The 20,384-nt window shown below is 43.0% G+C and overlaps 1 protein-coding gene across 5 annotated transcripts in view; it reads left to right on the top strand.

Moving 5' to 3' along the window:
* Positions 1–16,945, top strand: part of vamp4 (vesicle-associated membrane protein 4) — a 34,641-nt gene extending 17,696 nt beyond the window's left edge. For 4 of the 5 annotated variants that reach the window (XM_041791276.1, XM_041791278.1, XM_041791273.1 and 1 more), the window contains 6 exons: positions 1,136–1,182; positions 1,723–1,773; positions 4,140–4,240; positions 13,007–13,086; positions 13,160–13,211; positions 13,294–15,501. In XM_041791276.1, coding sequence (XP_041647210.1) covers positions 1,136–1,182; positions 1,723–1,773; positions 4,140–4,240; positions 13,007–13,086; positions 13,160–13,211; positions 13,294–13,319 — 357 coding nt within the window. In that variant the 3' untranslated portion in view covers positions 13,320–15,501. Of the gene's footprint in view, positions 1–1,135; positions 1,183–1,722; positions 1,774–4,139; positions 4,241–13,006; positions 13,105–13,159; positions 13,212–13,293; positions 15,502–16,737 lie in introns of those variants that run through there. The other variant, XM_041791274.1, reaches the window with a different exon arrangement.
* Positions 16,946–20,384: the final 3,439 nt, after the last annotated feature.

Raw genomic sequence — 20,384 nt, 5'->3', positions numbered from 1 at the left:
CCTCCTTAGAGTTTCTACATTCCTGTGCTGTCTCTGAATGCTTTTGTTAAATGTGCTAATAGCCTCTGGACAACATTTGTGAATCAGAACTAGGGCTGAACGGTTTTGGAAAATAATGTAATTGCAATTTTTTTCCCCAATATTTCGATTCCAATTTGAAATGTAATTATTTCTTAAGTTCCTCATCTTATGTATTTTTTAACAAACACAAACAGTAAATCATTCTATATTATCACGAACACAATATTAGACTAAACAAGGGTTCAACAATTTTTTTCTCATTTTATGTCTGTGATCATTTTGACCTGTATTGCAAAAAGGACGTAAATTCTTGTATTTGGAAGCAGTGATCATTTTGATGTCATTCTCATATTCAGTTAGAAACCACCAAAAATGAAGGAAGCAGGGTTTTTTTTTTTTGTAGACTATTCTTAAATTAGTGGCACTTGATTGATGCATGACATGTAATGCATAACATCTCTGTGATTTGAAAATTGCAGCAGTCCATATTGCGATTTAATCTAATTTGCGATGAATTGCCCAGGCCTAATCAGAACAGTTCCTGATTCTGCTCCTATGAGATACTATCAGTTCACTGATGGTGAAGAGTGTTAGCAGACTTTAACCCAGAGCTACGGGGGCTTTGGGCAAACTGAGAACCAAATCCATTTTTTATATATATGTATAATGACTCAGGGGACCGCTTCAGGAAGATGTCTTTGATTAATGCTGACTTTTTTTGGTGTGATGATGATGAAAAACTTGAGTTTGGCTTCAGAGGAAAAACCTTTTTTTAATAGCAGATTTGATCTGCTAGGAAAGGATCGTGTCATTTTGTAATTAACAAACTGTTTTTTGGACACTGCAACGGTATCTCTGGTGTCTTACAAACCCACAAATAATGTTCATCAGTCAATCAACGGCAGGCAGCTGTGTTACAGGGTAGATGGAGTGTCCAGGATCATGAAAATAATTGGAAATATATAGGATAATAGAAGATAATAATATAAGAAAGTAGAGGAAACAGACTTCCTGCAGCATCCTCCCAGTGTAAACCCTTTTGTTTTTCTTTGGTACGAGACGTTTTAATCATGATACCAGAGTTGATTACTGATTATTGATCTCTCTTTCACAGAGGAACCTTCTGGAAGAGGACTCTGATGAGGAGGAAGACTTCTTTCTGTAAGTTTGTGTGAAGATCTTTATAATTCAGGCATTAAGCATCATCAAACCAAGGTCATCAACATTTCTAACACTTTGGTATTTTTAATGATGTATAGTACCAAAAAGAGCCAAACCTTTAAAAAAATCAGCTAAACCCCATCCTAATTTCACAAATAAGTCTGCAGTGTTTCTACACTGCAAGCTTGTAATAATAATGATAAAACAACTTGAATGTACAGAGGGCTAAGGATGAGAAACTCAAAAGACAGTACTGAGCAGCAGGGTCCATTCGCTGAGGTGACGAGGTGTTTACTGAACATGCAGAAGGTTAATAGTTAATGGTAGCTAATGGTGTGCAGGAGTTTTATTCGAAAAAAACAAAGAAATGACCCCCCATTTTATGTCTAGGACTCTATCGTTGTTGCCATGGTAACACACTGCCATCATACTGCCTTGAAGGATCCATGAATCTTATAAATGTAGAAGCTGTTCCTGATCAAAAGCCTTTTTCTGATTCCCAAGCCTGTTCTTAAATTAATGACCATGTTTGTCTTACAGGAGGGGGCCCACGGGACCCAGATTTGGACCTCAGCACGACAAACTGAAGCAGTAAGTACAAACCCACTCCTGGTCCTGGATCAGGCTCCCAGTCAGAGCTCAGAGGGGCTTAGGTCAATCTCTGAGGTTTGCTGCTCTTATGTAACTTTTCATGTTTACCAGAAGCTGCTGGTTCTTCACCGATTGTGTAAGAGAGGCGTTCATGAGCATGTTATTGTGTAACCTCCACGGACGTCCCGCCAGGTCCCTTTGCTTTAATGGACCGGCCCCTGGCTGTTTGTTCCCTCTCTGTTATAGTTGTGATACTAGATGCTGTCATTACTCTGGAGCTGAACCTGAACCTCAGGCCCTCTCTGTGTTTATATGCATGTGTGGTCGCCCATACATCTTCATGTTGGCGTGTTTATCGTGTTTGTGTTATCGCCTTCAGCGTCCAATCAAGCTCCGGTCCAGCTCTGCAGTGTTCCTACGGCCCTTGTCTCAAACAGTGCTGGAAAATCTGAGAACTCACATTCTTTGTTGTTTCTCACTGTGTGTTTGATTTATCTGCCAGCGCTCCACCCCCACTCAACCTGCATCCAGTCAGAGCTACTGCAGAGAATTACCCAGAAATCAAATGATAAAGGGTCGTATGGACCAGTCATGTGTTTGTGCTCTGATTAAACCACTGAATGAGTGCAGACAGGTCACAGTCACAGATGGATGTAGCTCCATCAGGAGAGTTTAGGGAATATTGTCCTGGTCAGCATTTACAGGTACGACATAACATCACAATCTTCTACACTAGGTGGCGATATACCCCCTTTTCAGCTAGATCTGGTGGACAGTGCTTACAAGTTAACAAGCAGCTAACCAGTTAGCTAGCCTGCAAAAACATGAACACTTCTACAGCTCTGAACATTTGGTTCTTACTCTACACTTCACTGTTGGTACAAATATGATTGGGTCAAGATTATGACTTCTGCTGTTTGACCTAGGGGTCAAAGTCTGGTTCAGGATTTGTGGAGCATGCTCAGAATGCCTTGTCCAGTTTAAGGATGTTCCTAAGAGTCTATTTCCCTATTCGGCTAAACGCTCATTTACATTTCGTTTAACCAACTCGTCTAAAGAGGAGAAAACCCTTGAAAACAGTCAAATTCCTCACAGGGTCATTGAGTCCGTGGGTGTTAGCCTGATATACTCTGTACAGCGTGGCTAGCATTAAAAGCTAGCGCCGCCTGCCTTCGTTCCTCTTTGCAGATTAATATTGTGCTTTGATATTTGGCCTCTGCGTGAGTTCAACCCTCAACGGCCTACATACCACTTCATTTCCATTTACGACTTTAGAAAACTGTTGTACTGCGGTCTTCCTACTACATGCTAACCGCTAAGCCACCGCTGAGCTTCTCATGCTTACATCCGGGGAAGTGCCAGAGAGGAAGGCAGCGGCCATTGACTGAAGCCACAGCGGCCTCTAGGGGCGGGAGGTTCATTACAGTTTAAAAGAGCATTATAGACAGGGATTTCAAGCCCTTGTTCATAAAAAATGATAGGTAATAAGTTTAACCGACTAATAAGTCCCGCACCAGCTAATTTGATAAACGACATAACCGTATTACCGATTAACCCCGCGCATCCCTAGTCCAGTTTGGGTCTGATTAATACCGGCCAAAAAAACATTTGACACCCTCTCACATCTAAAGACAATTTGTCAGCAAGTCCACTGAGTTTTTAGTCATGGACTAGGATTTTTCCAAGACTGTGGATCTTACTTGGTCACTAATTGCAAGACCAGAACTAGATTCCTTTTGGGCAGGGAACAATGGAGAGGTGGATTGCATACATCGCTCATAATCTGCTGTATCTAAATCATTTACACAGAGTAGAAACAAAAGGAAAGTCTAACACAGATGCAGAGAAACCAAAGCAACTCTGCAAGTCACTGCAACGACTAAAGACCTGTCACAGAAATATTTCAGAATAAAAGTCTGGGAAAAACATGAGAAGTCTCACCACTGATGGAACTTTTACTTTGTAAAAAGGTGATGGAGGTTCCTGCATCTATCAGGTCATGAACGGTCAGACTGAACTATGCTCACCTGCATGTTTTAAAAATAAATGGATTTAACCAATCAGTGACTCCCGTTGGCTGTCGATGATAAGAACAGACAAAAGACCGGCGAGAACACTGAACGTATTTGATATTGTTGTAACTCCAAGACTGCCTTAAAACAGCCCAGATTGACCTCTTGTGACCATCTAACGACTGAGATCACGAGAGCGTGCTTTAGCAAAAACCCTCATGAATAAAAATTCAGACTTTGGAATCTGTGAATTTGGAACTTTATGGTAAAAAGCGTTCTGTAACCTTCATCCTAACCTTCATCCTAAACTTTCCCCGTAATTACTGATCCCCGTCTCTCTCCATCCGTTCTCAGTGTGCAGTCTCAGGTGGACGAGGTGATTGATGTGATGCAGGAGAACATCTCTAAGGTGATCGAGAGAGGAGAGCGACTTGACGACCTGCAGGACAAGTCAGGTGAGCCACGCAGGACTGTTGGTGTCCGTGCTGTTTTTTGTTTGATCCAGTAAAATGTAGCTTTCTATTTCTGTATTATTTCAATATTGAACTTACGCATTAGGGGTGTAAAGGTACAGAAAAAATTCAGTTTGGTACGTACCTTGGTTTTGAAGTCACGGTTCGGTACGTTTTTGGTACGATAATTGAAGCAAATAGATAAAATTTAATTGTTTTTTTTTAAATTGAATTGTATTAAAATAAATAGGCTGAATAACTTACATTTAAATTATTAATAATGCAGGAACCTCCTTCCAGAAGTTCTTCAGTGATTAAAAATATTAATAAATATATTTTTGAATTACTAGGTTTTTTAATTGATATATTGATATTTTTATACCCATTCTTTAAACACTAAAATTTCCCAGCCAACTTAAATGCATCATCTCACAACCATGCGTTAGCTTGTTAAGTATGCAAATTAGTGTCTTTCCTGCCGATGTCAACACGGACTTCAGCACTGGATTACTTTTTTAACCAATGGGACCTACTACAAAGTTTGGGAGAACTTTTCACAGCCATCTAGGCAGATAAAGATGTTAGAGCTGTGTAAAATCTGAGGATAACTCTACCTATGACGCTGCTGCAGACATGAAGGAGTCCCCCCCTCCTCTGAGGCTGACAGTTGAAGGTAAAATTAATTTGATTCACAGAGCCAGAGCACCAGTGTGATGATAAAAACTATCTTAAAGAATAGGAAATTCATTGTTCCTCCTCGTTACAGTGATGTTCTTGTTTGAGTGGAGCCTTTTCAAATGCTTTGATTGGTCCGCTGGACGACGTGCTGTCAGCGACACAGCTGCTGAATAATGTCAGCGCTACTGTTGTTGTCTTTGTCCACTGTTGTATTTTACTGGGAAACAAAGTGCTCCTAAACAGGACACTTTTATCTGGGAATATTCAGGCTATTGCTGTTGTTGCTGTGGTTGTGTGGTTACCAGGACAGTATGACTGTGAGTTGTTCTCTGGTTTTCTGTCTTTCTATGTGAGCTTCGCTCCACATGTATTCGTTCAGTACACGTCTGTATTGTACCGAGAGGCCTGTACCAAATTGGTACGGTACAAATACACGTACCTTTACACCCCTACTACACATGCACACGTGTCGTTGTTATAATCAGCTTTTGTTGTATTCTGGTGCTCATGTAAACATCTGATTCTTGCTTCATCTACCTGGATAACTCCAGAGGCCTGTACGACAAGGCTGGATTTTCTCTTATAGAGATAACTTCAGGATTAACCCTGGATTTTCTGTACGATGACACTGGTTCTTTTCTTACCAGGATAAATCACCGCGGTAACTTATGCTGAATGGCCAACCTGCTCCAGAGCAGGTTATGTACTGGTTATGAGATCAGCGAGTACTGCCCTCTGACCTGTCGCTGCAGCGACAGTGTTGCTTCTGGCCTGGATGATTGCTTTAAATTCCTCATATTTTTCAAGAATAATTGTCTGTTCCTCCATTGAGAAATACACTGTTCTGCAGGGTTTCTCCTTGTTTGCGACTGGTCAGACGCTGCAAACACCACCCCTTTTATGTGAGCACACACTGATCCAGATTTTAAAACCCTGGCTGCAATTAGCCAGTTGATAGCCAGCTTTGTCATACAGCTGATCTGGATTGCGAGTGTCCTGATAAGTCAATCGAGCTAACGGAGAGATATCCCGGCCTTGTTAATCCAGCTTTGTCGTACAGGCCTCTGGTTTAGAGCAACATAAATATGCTGCTTCGAATTCTCCCATAGAAACCAGAATCCAGATGCATTTAGACAGAAGATTCTGAAGCTCAGAGTACTGAGACAGAGGTGATGAGAAATAAAGTCAGACCTGCTCACTGTGTCGAGGTCAGAGACTGCAGATACTGTCATGACCTTATGTCTTCTGTAAGATTCATCCTGAGTTGATCAAAGTTGAGGTCCTGATGAGAATCCTAGACTGGTGCTGTGTTAGTGATTTGCCTCTCTGGGTTTAGAATCATTCGTCCATGTGCTTACATCCGTGGAAACAGTTCTGCAATGTGACTCGATTTTAAAGAAGCATTCAAGTTAATGTAATTTTATTATGAGAAAAGCCTTTTAAAGCGAGAAATTCTGTGTGAAACATTAGCAGATGATGATTTCTGCACACAGAGAGCATGCTGAGCTACAGTTATACTTTCTGTCTCTAAGATTGGTAAAAGAAAAAGCAGTAAAATCAAAGGTAGGACTGCAAACAAGGAGTCAGAGTATAGTCAGCATAAGCTTATTTTGTGTCATTAGCAGTTCAAGGACATCCAGTTTATGAACACGTTTGACAGAGAAGAGACCAGAAGCTAAAACAAGTAAAGGCTGCACCATTTTGCAGCAAAAATCACTGAAATAATTGGGGATTAGAGAAGATTTTTTTAATCGTTCTAATTGATAAAAATTAAAAGTTTCCTTCAACTAATTCATTTAATTTTTAATTTTGCCAGTGCCTGGTTGTAGTTCTGTGTTGCCAGAAAAATGTGTCTTTTGGGCAGCTGAACCTGCTAAGCACCATTTAGTAGACAACAAGGCCTGTGTTATTCTTCTGTCAGAGCATCTGCCTTAAGTCTGTGCAGACTACATCTGATGTGCAAAATTTACAGGAGTGTTGATGCTTGTAGATGACAGCGATGCTTGGTGAATCAGAGCTTAGGATAGAGTGATAGAGGAGAAACTGACAGCCATTCATGCTGCTGTGATCCTTTAGGTTGTCTTGGCATTAAAAATCCAGATTTCATTTTTAATTCAGTCAAACCTCTTTGTCAAGAAACACGCATGATTTGTGCTTATAAATATGTTTCTTTTGAACAATTAATAATTTGCACTCATTGCTGCTAATTATATTTTGCGGTTGGCTCTTCTGGGAGCCTATGTGGAAAGCATCAAGCAGGAGCGGCACACGTTTCTGCCTTTCCTGTGCACACAAAGAAAGCCAGAGAGAAGCAGCAAAACTCGGAGCAGAGCAGGCATCAATGACGACAGAATGACACTTGTTAATTCAGAAGCACAACTAGAAAAGCACACAGAGAGCGCCGACCTCCGCCATTAGCCCTATCTCCCAATAGTGTAGAATCCTTTCAAAACTTTCCGGATCCGTCCCCATGTGCCCCCCACCACAGCATTGGCCGATTACTCCCTTCCCCGTGGGGTGGAAACACAGTGAGACAAAGCATTGGCTTTGCTACAGGTGGACTGTCATGGCAGAAGCATTGCCTGTCGGTGCCAACAGATGCACTGACAGTCTCAATCATGGTCTCACTGGACGACTGGAAGTCATGGCAGAGGGTGAATATTCCTCTATTCCTCCCAGCATTGTGAGTATTCTCGCTACAATTCGCTGTCTTTCTCTCTATTACGCTCTGACTCATCTCCTCGACCAGGCGTGCGTCTTTCGAACTCTATAAATTCCAAAACTTTGAATGGAAACACAGCCAAAATGATGCTGGGATTGAAGTTACTCATGTCCGTCATCTCCTGGTGTAAAGTGGTAACAGCACAGCGCTCCGCCATTAGCCCTATCTCCCAATAGTACAGAATCCTTAAAAAAATTCCTGGATCCAGACAGTGATCCAGATCACTCTCAAAATCTAATCAGTTCTTCCTTATGCCATTTCTGACATTTCCTGAAAATTTCATCAAAATCTGTCCATAACTATTTGAGTTATGTTGCTAACAAACAAACGAACAAACTGATCACATAACCTCCTTGGCGGAGGTAATGAAGGAGGAGCTAGGGTGGAGGAGGGTTGCATGAAGCAGCTCACAGAGGGAGCAGGTAAAAATGGCAGTATGAGTTTGATTAGCACGCTAAGAAGGAAATCGGCTGGCTTGAGAGATCAGCTGATCTCAGGTATATTGCGACGTTTGATTCCTAAACTAATGCTCGATTTTGGTTCTCAATATGTTGAGCATTTGTCTGTCTCAGTTTAGTCATGAAACGAATATTAACAACAAATTCTTCCTGTCAAAATGTTTGTTTACAGAAATAAGTCAGCAGCAGCACCTAGTGTCCATCCAAAGAAGTACAATGCAGTAAAGAACGAGCATCATCAACAATGTGGGATTTACGCTTTAGATTAGATTAGATTACACTACATTACATTATATTAGATTATATTAGATGATTAGAAGATTAGATTAGATTAGATTAGATTAGATTAGATTAGATTAGTTTAGATTAGACACCTTTATTGTCATTGCACATCAGGTATACTGTGAAATTGCAGTACTTCTCTGGCCAGTGCAGCAGCAAGTAAAATAAATACAATTAAAAATAAAATAGAATAATAAGCACAATAAATAGCAATAAGAATAAAAGGATCAGATAAAAAGAAAGTGCTATATGGTCAGACAGTCAGGATGCATTCAGGGTTCTTACAGGCCAAACCACAGAATTGGATCACTGAGCAAGCCAGTGTGGCGTTGTGAGCATGTTAGCATCAAACTAACAAACTCAAATGTTAGTATCTGTGAGAAATTCTAATATTTCCTGGTGACTTAATGAGTTATGCATTTGATCTGGACATCCCTGGAAATAAAAATGTAGATTAGTTTTGCAGATTAGTTTTTCTCATCTTATTTCACTCATTAGTGCAGCTTGGTGTTTAATCTTAAAGACATGAAGTCTGTCACATAGACATCTAAAGTTCATCTGTAGTTAAACGGTGCTCAGCAGTAGCAGGGGCCCCTCACTAACTCATTCAGTAAACTATAAAGATGCTTATGAGAGATCCAGGGACACCTTTTCACCAGCTGTGGGTCTGAAATCAATCTCACACATTCACTCCAAGAGAGAAACATTTTTCACCCAAGGCGTTCAGCAAAAACAGCTCCACTTCTCCTTCGTCTTCTCCCCCATCTTCTTCTCCTTCATCTTCTTCTCCCCCATCTTCTTCTTCTACATCTTCTTCTTCTTCTCCTCCATCTTCTCCTTCTTCTCCATCTTCTCCTTCTTCTCCATCTTCTTCTTCTTCTTCTTCTCCTCCTTCTTCTCCAGCTTGTTCTTCTCCTTCTCCTTCTTCTCCTTGTCCTTCTTCTCCATCTTCTTCTTCTTCTCCATCTTCTCCTTCTTCATCTCCTTCTTCTCCATCTTCTTCTTCTCCTTCTCCAGCACATGAATCTCTCTGAAGCTGGTGCAGTTGTTGTGTAACAGCGTCACTCTGTCGGGTCAAGCAGTGAGCAGATAAAGACCATCTGGACCTCATCTGTGCGTTTGTGTAGTTGTTGTTTATTTGTGTGTTGTGTGGCTCGTCCCTTTGCTCTGTGTTGTTTCCTTCATGTTGTGGCTCTAACATGCGGTGATTGCAGCGTGCTGACCTGTGGTTACATTCCTGCAGATTAATGAATGCTTTCTCCGAATCCTTGAGAGTGCTTCTCTTTTAATGGCAGATTGTTAACAGACAGACGAGCAAACGTGACATACAACGACACACAGAGGCTTCCTGAGGAGAACAATGCTGCTGTCAGGGATTTGTCTCCTTCCTGTTAACAAGCAGAAATGTGGAGTTAACAACAGTCACCAACAAACAGAGGGAGGGTGAGGGCGCCGAGTCACAGCACAGATGTTTCAGAGAGCATGTTTGTTCTCTGGATAATCGTTGTTAGAAATCTTTTCTTCAATGATCCGAGCAGCAGAGCCTTACATAACGGAAACACCTCAGACTCAGTCAGAGCCAGGAGGTCTGAGTCACTTCATCCACTACAACAGACGCCTTATTGTTCTCATTAGAACCATGCTCCATGGTTTTCAGATTCACCAACAACATCAGGAGTACCTGGAATATCAAATAATGTAGATGCTACAACAAACACGATGTTTTATCTTCAATAATCTATATGTAAATTCCACCATAAGTGGACCAGCACTGCTCAGCTCTGCCTCTGCCGTTTGCTACTTTTTTAATTGGGACTCACTGGTTATGATGGGAAATCTGGATCGTTTGGCTCAGCTTGGTTTTTAGATTCCCAGCTCTTCATTTGTTACCAATTTGCCTTTTAAATGTGGGTAAATAACAGCAATGAAAGGCAGGAGACTGGCTCTCGAACAGGAGCCATACAAAAGAGCTGACTCATGAACGACACGTCCCTATTTGGTCTCTTACCCCAAATCTTCATTTCTTAAAAGTATATCAGCTTTTCCATTAAAATAATAATAATAATAATAATAATAATAATAATAATAATAATAATAGTATGTTGGATTCATATAGCGTCTTTCCAAGACATGAAACCCATCAGACATGGACGGACTGTGTGAGGATAGGATGAGAGTAGGGGCTGGTTTAGTGAAGACTAGAGGCTGTGGTGAACAGGTGGTGCTTCAGACGTTTTTTTGAAAGTGTCCAGAGATGGAGCGCTACGGATGTCTGCAGGCAGAGTGTTCCAGAGGGTGGGGGCTGCAGGACTGAAGGCAAACTGGAGCCTGTCCAGGGTTTTGCTGAGTATACCAGACAGGACTCTATTGCAGTAGTCTAGACAGGAGGTTACGAAGGTGTGAATGAGGGTTTCTGCCACAGGGTCTGGAAGTGATGGTCAGAGTCTTGAGATGTTCTTGAGGTGATAGAAAGCAGAATTGGGACTGGAAGGAGAGGGTGGAGTCCAGGATGACGCCCCAGTTTCGGACCTCAGAGGACTGACAGATGGACGTCCCGTCTACATTGAGCATGAGATCTCCAACCTTCGGCAGCAATGCTTTGGAGGCGAGACAAGGGAAATAAGCCTTTTTATTATTATATTGTTTTACTTTTGTTACATTAACTTCATTTTGTTTTTAAGTACTGATGAATATCAGTACTAAATATGAACTAATACTCAGTACTGGCCCTGAAAAACAGAGATGGGTGGAGCTTCTCTAAAGAGATGCTAGGGCTCGCTTGTGTCATAAGCTTCTCAGTCATGCTACTTTTAATGAGACACCAGTACAGGTGTCAGTGTTGTTGGTTTTGCATTGTCTGTTATGATGGCATTTCAAAAATCCAGTAATACTGGTTTACCAATGGTGATGTTCTGTCCTCTATAGCACTGTTTGTTTACCCATGGACTCCTGATACTTTGTGAATGATGTCGGTGTTTAAATCTCCCCTGGCTCTCCCAGTAACCTGTGTGTATCTGCAGCTGATCAGACAGAGAGGCGCCATTACATCCCTGCTGTTAGTGCGTGTAACCTCTGTTGTTGAAAGTTTTCTGCAAAAAACCCTCCTCTCATAAATCAGCTGTTGAAGTCTAATGACTGACTGTTGTGCAAGACATTCCAAATCACAGACTGTGTTATGCATGAAATAATGCTGATAGAAGATCAGGTAAGGAGCAGAGCAGCGCTGCCTCTAGAGAACAGGTGTCAAACTCAAGGCCTGGGGGCCAAATGTGGCCCATGGTGCGGCCAACAAGATCATATCTTAATTAGAAGTGGCTCACCCGAATGAGGTCTGCAGATTCCCTCCAGTATAGAAATGTAAATTTAACCTTGAAAATTAAAAAAAAAATCTTTGTTAAGTCTCACAAAAAAATCTGAAAAAGTAAAGAGAGTAGAAATAATTTCATTAAATGTCAGGAATGAGGGCAAGAAATTAATTTGTGTTTTCATTTCATATTTTGATTTTGCATCCCAAGATTATGACTTAAACTTAGGATTTTGATTTTATATTTCATATTTGACCTTTTAAATTAATAATTTCAACCCTTTTTTCTCATATTGTGACCTTTTACATTCACATTTTTTCATTTTAAATCAAATCTTGACCTTTAAAATAACTTTGACTTTTAATCCCATATTTTAAATTTTTACACTCCTGATCTAGAATTTTATCTCATATTTTGACCTTTTAGAGTTACAATTTTGAATTTTATCTTCTATTTTAAACTTTTAAACTCTTGAGTTGTATTTTATCTCATATCTTGATGTTTAAACTTGTGATTTTAACTCTATCTCATATATTTGCCTTTAAAACTTTTTTTTGACTTTTAATTTTGAGTTTTGAGCTTTAGGACTTATAAAGTTGACTTTTTATCTCAGATTTTGTGCCTTTAATCGAATTTATTTATTTATTTATTTATTTGGCATGGACACACAGTAACATTGATGCTGTGATATTTAATCATTTTGACTTTTTTTCAGAAATCTTAAAATCGTTTATCATCACAGTTTCATTTCCCCTGTAATTCATTTCCTTTGAAAACATGGTTGACGGTTTTCCCTTTTAGGCCCTCAGGTTAGACCTGAATTCAGATTTTGGCCCTGCTGTGATTGAGTTTGACACCCCTGCTCTTGAGGGAGCAGCGGTGCACCCGTGCACTTAAATAGCACCATTTAAATGAATAAATCCAGTCGAATAAAGTCGGCGTAAAATGAAATAGACTTAAAGAAAATCCCTATTATGGCCTATATGTGTCAAGACATGGTGGATAATCTCCTACAGAGCTTCTTTAAGAGACTTTCAATCAGAAAAGAGACTGAAAAAGCCACTCAGACAAATTCTAAGTTATCATCTCTAAAATACAATGATGCTAATTTAAACAGGATTAATATTACCGTCTGACCTCTGGTCGATTCACATGGGATTAAAAACACAGACGTCCTGCACACTTATTCCAAACTCCCTGATTTAGTGTCCCTAGAGTTTAAAGGTGTTAGTGAAGTCTGGTTTCTAAAGATTCTCTGTAAAAAAATTTTTTCTGTTTTTCTGTGTCATGTCCTTGTCTATGCTCCGGTCATGTGACACTCCAGAGAGCCTATCAGACAACGCATCAGCCTTCAGCAGCCGAGCCAAACAGCTGCACAGGAGAATGTGGTGGAGAGACATGAAGGTGACAATCTGTTCTCAGGTAAATCTATGTGTGTCCTGTCAGCACGTGCACTCTAACATGTTTTTCTCCACAGATGAAGATCATAATTGCTCTGGTAGTCGTTGCTCTGCTGCTCATCATCATCAGTGAGTTTTTTACTGAACAACGATAACAAATTAAATAAAAATGTGCTGGACATTTCACTGAATATTCTTTGTTTCTTTTCAGTTCCTGTGATCCTCCGATACCGCTAGTGTCTGACCAGGAGAATGAGGAATCCCCTCCTCTCCGTCTCTCTCTCCTCTGCACACAGTCCTTCACTCCAGCTAGGGGGCACCAGTCAGCCTCCCTCTCCCCCCTCAGTACCCCCCTGTACACTGAACTCCTCCTTAGTGCAGATCTTATTAAAACATGCTGAGATCTGAGCTGAGGGTCGGTTTGAGTCCTAGTTGCAGAAAGGGATCATGGGAAAACTGGGGAGGTATTTTAATGCTGCCTCATGAAGGAGAGCTCATCGTAAACGTCACATTTAGAGTCTGCTGTACACAAAGGGAAACTCTTCATAGGTAGAAATTTAACTCTGCAGCTGATGAACCTCAGATGTCTACCCTTGATGCCTTGTGTGGCGCCGTCAGAGCGGCGACATTTAAAGGGAACATTTTAAACACAAGGTGAGGGAACATATGAAGGTCATCTGCTCGCTCTGAGTCTTTAGATGGTCCTGATTTCTGCACCAGCTCTGCATAATGTTTATGTTTTACTGACATTTAAGGCGTTTCACCAGCTGAGACCGTTCTAATTTAGGTAAAAGTCACACTTTAAAGCCTGATTCATACTTCTTGCATCAGATCTGTGCTGTAGTATACACCCTTGATTTTCAACTGGAGAGTCTTTTATCTTTCATCCATCTCAAACTGACCAAATGTATGATAGAAAAAGTGAAGGTTGGTGGGTCATGATGCTAGAACCACTGGTGTCTTTGAGGATCATTAGATCTGTGTTGTTATTTCAAATTAGGAATTGCAAGTGCAGCTCAATGGTCATCTCCCTGCTCAGGATTTTAATCATCTTGGCATTCTCATCTTTGCATTCCACGGTGAATGCAGCCCTGAACCCTAAATGAAGCCGACGCACATAGTCGATGTGAACATCTTCAAAAATATAACTGCTGTGATTGGTCAGCCTGTCTGAGTAATGTCTGCAGATCCAACTAGTAAGCTCTACTCACTGACATCTGAAAATATCAGTCATGCATCTCTCTCTCAGTAGATGAACAAGTGAAAAAATCCCCCATCCTCTGCCTCAGCTGCTTCCATTAATCAATATCTAACATATGCAACTCGTTTGGGTGGAGAATACACATAGACACACCATCACACTGACTAACAGTGCTCCCAATGGTGTTGGTCCGTTTGGTGTACGTTTGATGCAGACTTTAATTTTCACCTCGCTCTTTGTCGGTGCTCCGCTTCAGCATCTCCCCAAACATCAGACCTCATCTCCTCCATCCTAATATCTGAACTTGTCTCTAGTCCGGGTTCTAATCAGACATTTGAATTTATTAATCCATTTACCACACAGTAATTCACCAGCTCATTGTTCCAGTCTGTCTGTAGGGATGTACCCTGCTATCATTAGACTGATACGGAGACATTAGGGTGTTAGGGATCAAGGATGGAAGATTAGAGTCTGTTTTGAAGGGTTTTATCCACTCTTGGCCCCTTATTTACAGCCAAAAACCACGTTTTAGTCCCTTAAAGTAGTTTTACATGGATTCTTCATATTTGACAAACACCTGTCGACTATGTTTAGGCCCCAGGAAGTCACATGGCCCCAGGACCAATAGGTAAAGCTGCCCATGGACTTAAGACAGAGCTTACACAGAGCTGGTGCAACAGGAACATAGGAGACTACCCGTAATTCTTAGGGATGTTTAAAGGGAACATATTTTAGCTGAGAGAACATGTACTTGTCTTTGGATCCTCTTGGCTTCACGTGCCCGTCATGTTTCCCGGTCAGCTCAGATTTGAAAGCCCATCTGCTCGCCTCCATAAATCTCTTCTTCTACCGTACCGCCGCGCTGTCATACCCAAACATCCAGGTTATGAATGTGTCCTCTCCTTCCTGCAGCTCCATGCCGAGCTCTGGACCTGTTTGGTCACGGCTGGCGGCTGTTTGGTTTTAAAGTGGTCTTTAATACGGCTTCTGTGTTGTCCACTCGCTCGGTGTGATGCTGCGTGGACCTTTGGTCTCTGCACTGGATGCTGAGCCATGGAACAAACCTGATTTAACTGTATAAAACACAAATCTCCATTTTATTATTTGAATGTAACTTATTTAGCTGTACATATTGATTCTACGGATGTATAATACTCTGACACTGCATTGGAAGACTGTGAGATCCTTTTTGCTCTGAAATAAAGTGGTTTAAAAGTGTGGCGGTCTGGTTTTATTTGGTTTAAACTGGTTCCTCATGTGAGAAGGAAGAGTTTGATGGAAAGAACGATTAGAGGTGAGGAGGGAAACTAATGGCCATGCCATCCCTGGTCTCTTTACCACGGCTTTCTTTTCCTGCTCTCATTACTCGCCACTTTTATTGCTCCGTGCTTTTACGGGCTCTGTAGAGTCCCACGATGGCACTAAAGCTGGAGATGGAGCGAGGTTATTGTTCTCACAGACCTGCTGCTCTCCACCTGCACGACATGGGGGGGTCCTGCAGGTGGAGAGCAGCAGAAAGATAGAATATGGTGATAGAATATTGCTATCGCCAGTATTTAATGATAGCAGAGATTTGACTTACCTTCTTTGAAATTGTGAAAAGTACATTTCTGCTGCCGTGATCACAAGGCAGAGGGGGATTTTTGTTTGACTGATCCCTACTGTGCCACTCTAACACAGTCGTGTTCATTAACTTCTGATATTTTAACTCCTCCAGTGGTTCCAAACATCTTTGCACAATTCCAAGTGAGTGTGCCGCAGCAGTTAGTGAGAGGAGCAGCCATAGCAACTTGAAGCCCTCATTTTCTCCAAGGACTCAAGGCAGCAAATTAAATACAGCAATGATTTAACAGTTTCATGATTTATTTGGTGAATGCTGCTGAGGAACGAGAGGAAGAAATGAAGAGAAGCGGCACCAAGTGCCCAAAGATTTAAACCAACAGGAGGATGAGAAATAAGCAAAATAGACCATTAACAAAACTGGACGGATTTAAACTTTGGCTGAGGACAAACGTAAAGGTTGCGTTGGCCTCCACTGATCTTGGACAGATGGCCTCTCTGCTAACACTGCTCCTGCAAGACAGATGGCTCTATTTCATCTTATTCGAACCTCGGTGTGGCGGCAGTAAAGTCTTTGTAGTCTCAGTAAAATCAGACGTGAAGCTGTTTGGACCAGAGGCTGTAAAAATTTACAGCTCCGCTCAAACACGCCTGCTAACTGAGACTCTGCTGGTACATACATGGGAAAATAATAATAACCATGGTCTCTTCTGTTCTAATATACAGGACAATAATAATAACCATGGTCTCTTCTGTTCTAATATACAGGACAATAATAATAACCATGGTCTCTTCTGTTCTAATATACAGGACAATAATAATAACCATGGTCTCTTCTGTTCTAATATACAGGACAATAATAATAACCATGGTCTCTTCTGTTCTAATATACAGGAAAATGTCATGGTGGACTTTCGGTTTCCGTTTTCCGGGAACCGGCCTTGTTGCTGGTAACTTGTCACTGCTTTCCCTGAGGTTCACCGTCCCCCCACGGCGCTGCGGAGAGCACTCACACCTGCGGTTAATCACTCATCACGACTCACCTTCAAAAGACGCCTGGAAGCTCTCTGCAGTGCCAGAGTTTCGCTCTTTACTCCCTGTGGTAAAGCTCCAGCCATCGGCTCAGTATTCTCGTGATTCTTTGATTTATTCCAGTACTTACCTGTGGCTTCGTTACTAACGTGTCTCTCCTCTTTTCCAGTGCCTCACTCACCGCTCACCAGCAGCTCGACTCCAGCACTCTCACCCACGAAGAATCCCCACTCTCTCTGGACACTTGGATCCCCCCACTTCCTGTGCACAATAAACCTTTTAAAACTGCTCCCGACTCCGCATCTTGGTTCATCCACCACGCACACACAACAGTAAACTCTGGCCAAACCATGGACCCAGTGGATTTGGACCCCATCAAGACAGCCATCACACAACAAGGACAGCGCCTAGGACAACACGAAGACGTGCTCACCGGAATCATGAAATCCCTGCAAGGCCTCAGCACCCAAGTCTCTACCCTTTCCGACCACCTGCAGTCACTCTCTCAGCCTCCCTACGCACCTCCAGTTCCCACCTCTGTGAGTAATGCTACCGCTAATCCCTCAGCCTCTGCTTCTCCGCTTCTTCTGCTGAGTTGATTCATGTTTTTGACCACCCCCTGCAGGGACAGGAAGCAGCCAAGAGATTATTTTCCCTTTCTTAGGGTTCCCAGTCAGCTGCAGAATTCTCTGTAGATTTTCGCATTTTAGCCTCTGAGAGTGGGTGGGGGGAGACAGAGCTTAAAGGCATATTTTGAGGAGTTTATCAGATGAACTTGAGGATGAATTAGCCTCTCGGGATGATCCAGACTCACTAGAGTCCTTGATTTCTCTAACCATTAGGATAGACAACAGGTTGAGGGAGAGACAGCGAGAGAAGCGGCAGTCTAAACCCCGTCAGGTGGCTCTCTCTGTTGCCCAAACCCCTTCACCCATCTCTATAACTCCCAAGGCTAATGTTTCTCCTTCTAGCTCCCCTCTCTCTGAACCCATGCAGTTAGGTAGAGCCAGACTCAGTCCCGGAGAACGCCAGAGAAGGATAAATCTTAGACTATGCATTTACTGTGGTCAATCAGGTAATTTTCTAGCTTCCTGCCCTTCTACGCCAAAAGACCAGGCTCACTAGTGACAGAGGGCGCACTAGTGAGCCACACCTCTTCCACTCCTAGCTCTCCCCCTCATATCACCGTCCCCTCCTGCCTTCTGTGGGGGCAGAACTCGCTCCCCCTTCAGGTTCTCATAGACTCTGGCGCAGATGACTTCTTTATTCAAGACGAATTGGTTAATCGGCTTCAAATCCCCCTCGAGCCTCTAGAGTCTCCCAAAACTGTTACTGCCTTAGATGGCAGAGTTCTCGCAAGAGTTACTCATCGTACCGCCCCCCTCACTCTTATAATCTCGGGTAATCACCATGAGGATTTTCCTTTTTTGTTATCCCGTCTCCTCACTCTCCCATAGTTCTCGGTCTCCCCTGGTTGCAGATGCACAATCCTCAGATTAACTCGAAGACGGCCTCCATCACTAATTGGAGCGTCCGCTGTCATTCACATTGTCTCCGTTCAGCCAATCCGTTCACTTCTCGCCCTAGAGTCACCCCCTGTCAGCCTGACCTAACCAGTGTCCCTGCTGAATACCATGATTTGGCGCCCGGGTTCAGCAAGGAGCTGGCCATATCTCTCCCCCTGCATCGACCTTATGATTGCGCTATAGACTTGCTCCCTGGCGCCCCCTTGCCCAGTAGTCGGCTCTACAATCTCTCACGCCCTGAGAAGGAAGCCATGGAGACGTATATCCAGGACTCCTTGACTTCCGGGTTGATTCGGCCCTCTTCCTTGCCGTTAGGAGCAGGTTTCTTCTTTGTTAAAAAGAAGGATGCCTCTCTAAGCCCTGTATCGATTTTTGTGGTCTTAACGACATCACTGTTAAGAATAAATACTCACTTCCTCTCATTGACCCCTCATTCGAGCCCCTGTGCTCCATGCAGATTTTCACTAAGCTTGACCTTCGCAATGATTACCATCTCATCCGTTATAAAGAGAGATGAATGGAAGACAGCATTTAACACTCCACTCGGACACTTCGAGTATTTGTTAATCCCATTCGGTTTAACTAACGCTCCAGCCATCTTCCAGGCCCTTATTAACAATGTGCTCCGTGACATGCTCAACAGATTTGTGTTTGTTTATCTTGACGACATTCTTATTTTCTCCCGCACCCTGCTAGAGCATCAACAGCACGTCCGGTTAGTCCTTCAGAGACTTTTGGAAAACAAACTTTATGTGAAACCTGAGAAGTGCGAGTTCCACTCCCCCTCGGTCAACTTCTTAGGTTATATTATTGCCCAAGGCCAACTTCAGCCAGACCCTGCTAAGATCCAAGCGGTCATCGAGTGGCCCACTCCCTCCTCCCGCAAAGAGTTACAGAGGTTTTTAGGGTTCGCTAACTTCTATCGCAGGTTTATTAGGGACTACAGTAAGGTGGCAGTTCCCCTCACCCATCTTACCTCAGTTAGCGCCCCCTTTAGGTGGACTCCGGAGGCTGAGGAGGCTTTCTCCAAACTAAAGACTCTTTTCACCTCAGCTCCTGTGCTCAAGCATCCCGACCCCTCTCTCCAGTTTGTCGTGGAGGTGGACGCCTCCGACACGGGGCTGGGAGCCGTCCTCTCCCAAAAGAACCCAGAGACTCAGAGACTGCATCCCTGTGCCTTTTTCTCCCGTCGTTTGTCACCTGCGGAGAGGAACTATGATGTGGGTAACCGAGAGTTGCTGGCTGTTGTGTGGGCCCTGCAAGAGTGGAGGCACTGGCTGGAGGGCACCAGCCACCCCTTTTTAATTTGGACTGATCACAAGAATTTGGCTTACCTTAGATCTGCTCGGTGGTTGAACCCACGCCAGGCTCACTGGGCTCTCTTCCTAAGCCGTTTTAACTTCACGTTGTCCTACAGACCAGGCTCCAGAAACCTCAAGCCAGATGCGCTTTCTCGGAGGGACTCCGGTTCTGGAGACCCAGAAGAACCTGATCTCATCATTCCACCTACCTGTGTTGTTGGAGCAGCTATCTGGGAGATCCAATCCATCGTCCGTCAGGCCCAGGAACAACAACCTGACCCCAGGACTGGACCTCCAGATCGCCTGTTCGTCCCAGATTCTGCAAGATCTCCAGTGCTTCAGTGGGCCCACTCCTCCAGGCTTACATGTCATCCAGGCTTCCACAGGACCCTCCAGTTCCTCCAGCGTAGCTTCTGGTGGCCTGGCATGACACGTGACACCCGTCAATTTGTTGCAGCCTGCTCTGTCTGTGCCAGAGGTAAATCCTCCCATCGTCCCCCTGCTGGTTTGTTGCGCCCTCTCCCTACTCCCCAACGCCCCTGGTCACACATAGCCCTGGATTTTGTCACCGGACTTCCTCCATCAGAACATAACACAGTTATTCTAACCATCATGGACAGATTATCTAAGTGTGTGCATTATGTACCCTTACCCAAACTCCCCTCAGCTCTTGAGACCGCTC

Source organism: Cheilinus undulatus, linkage group 7 (assembly GCF_018320785.1).
Source record: "Cheilinus undulatus linkage group 7, ASM1832078v1, whole genome shotgun sequence".
Classification (NCBI taxonomy): Eukaryota; Metazoa; Chordata; class Actinopteri; order Labriformes; family Labridae; genus Cheilinus; species Cheilinus undulatus.
Note: the sequence above shows the minus strand (reverse complement) of the source record. Positions and strands in the feature narration are given on the sequence as shown.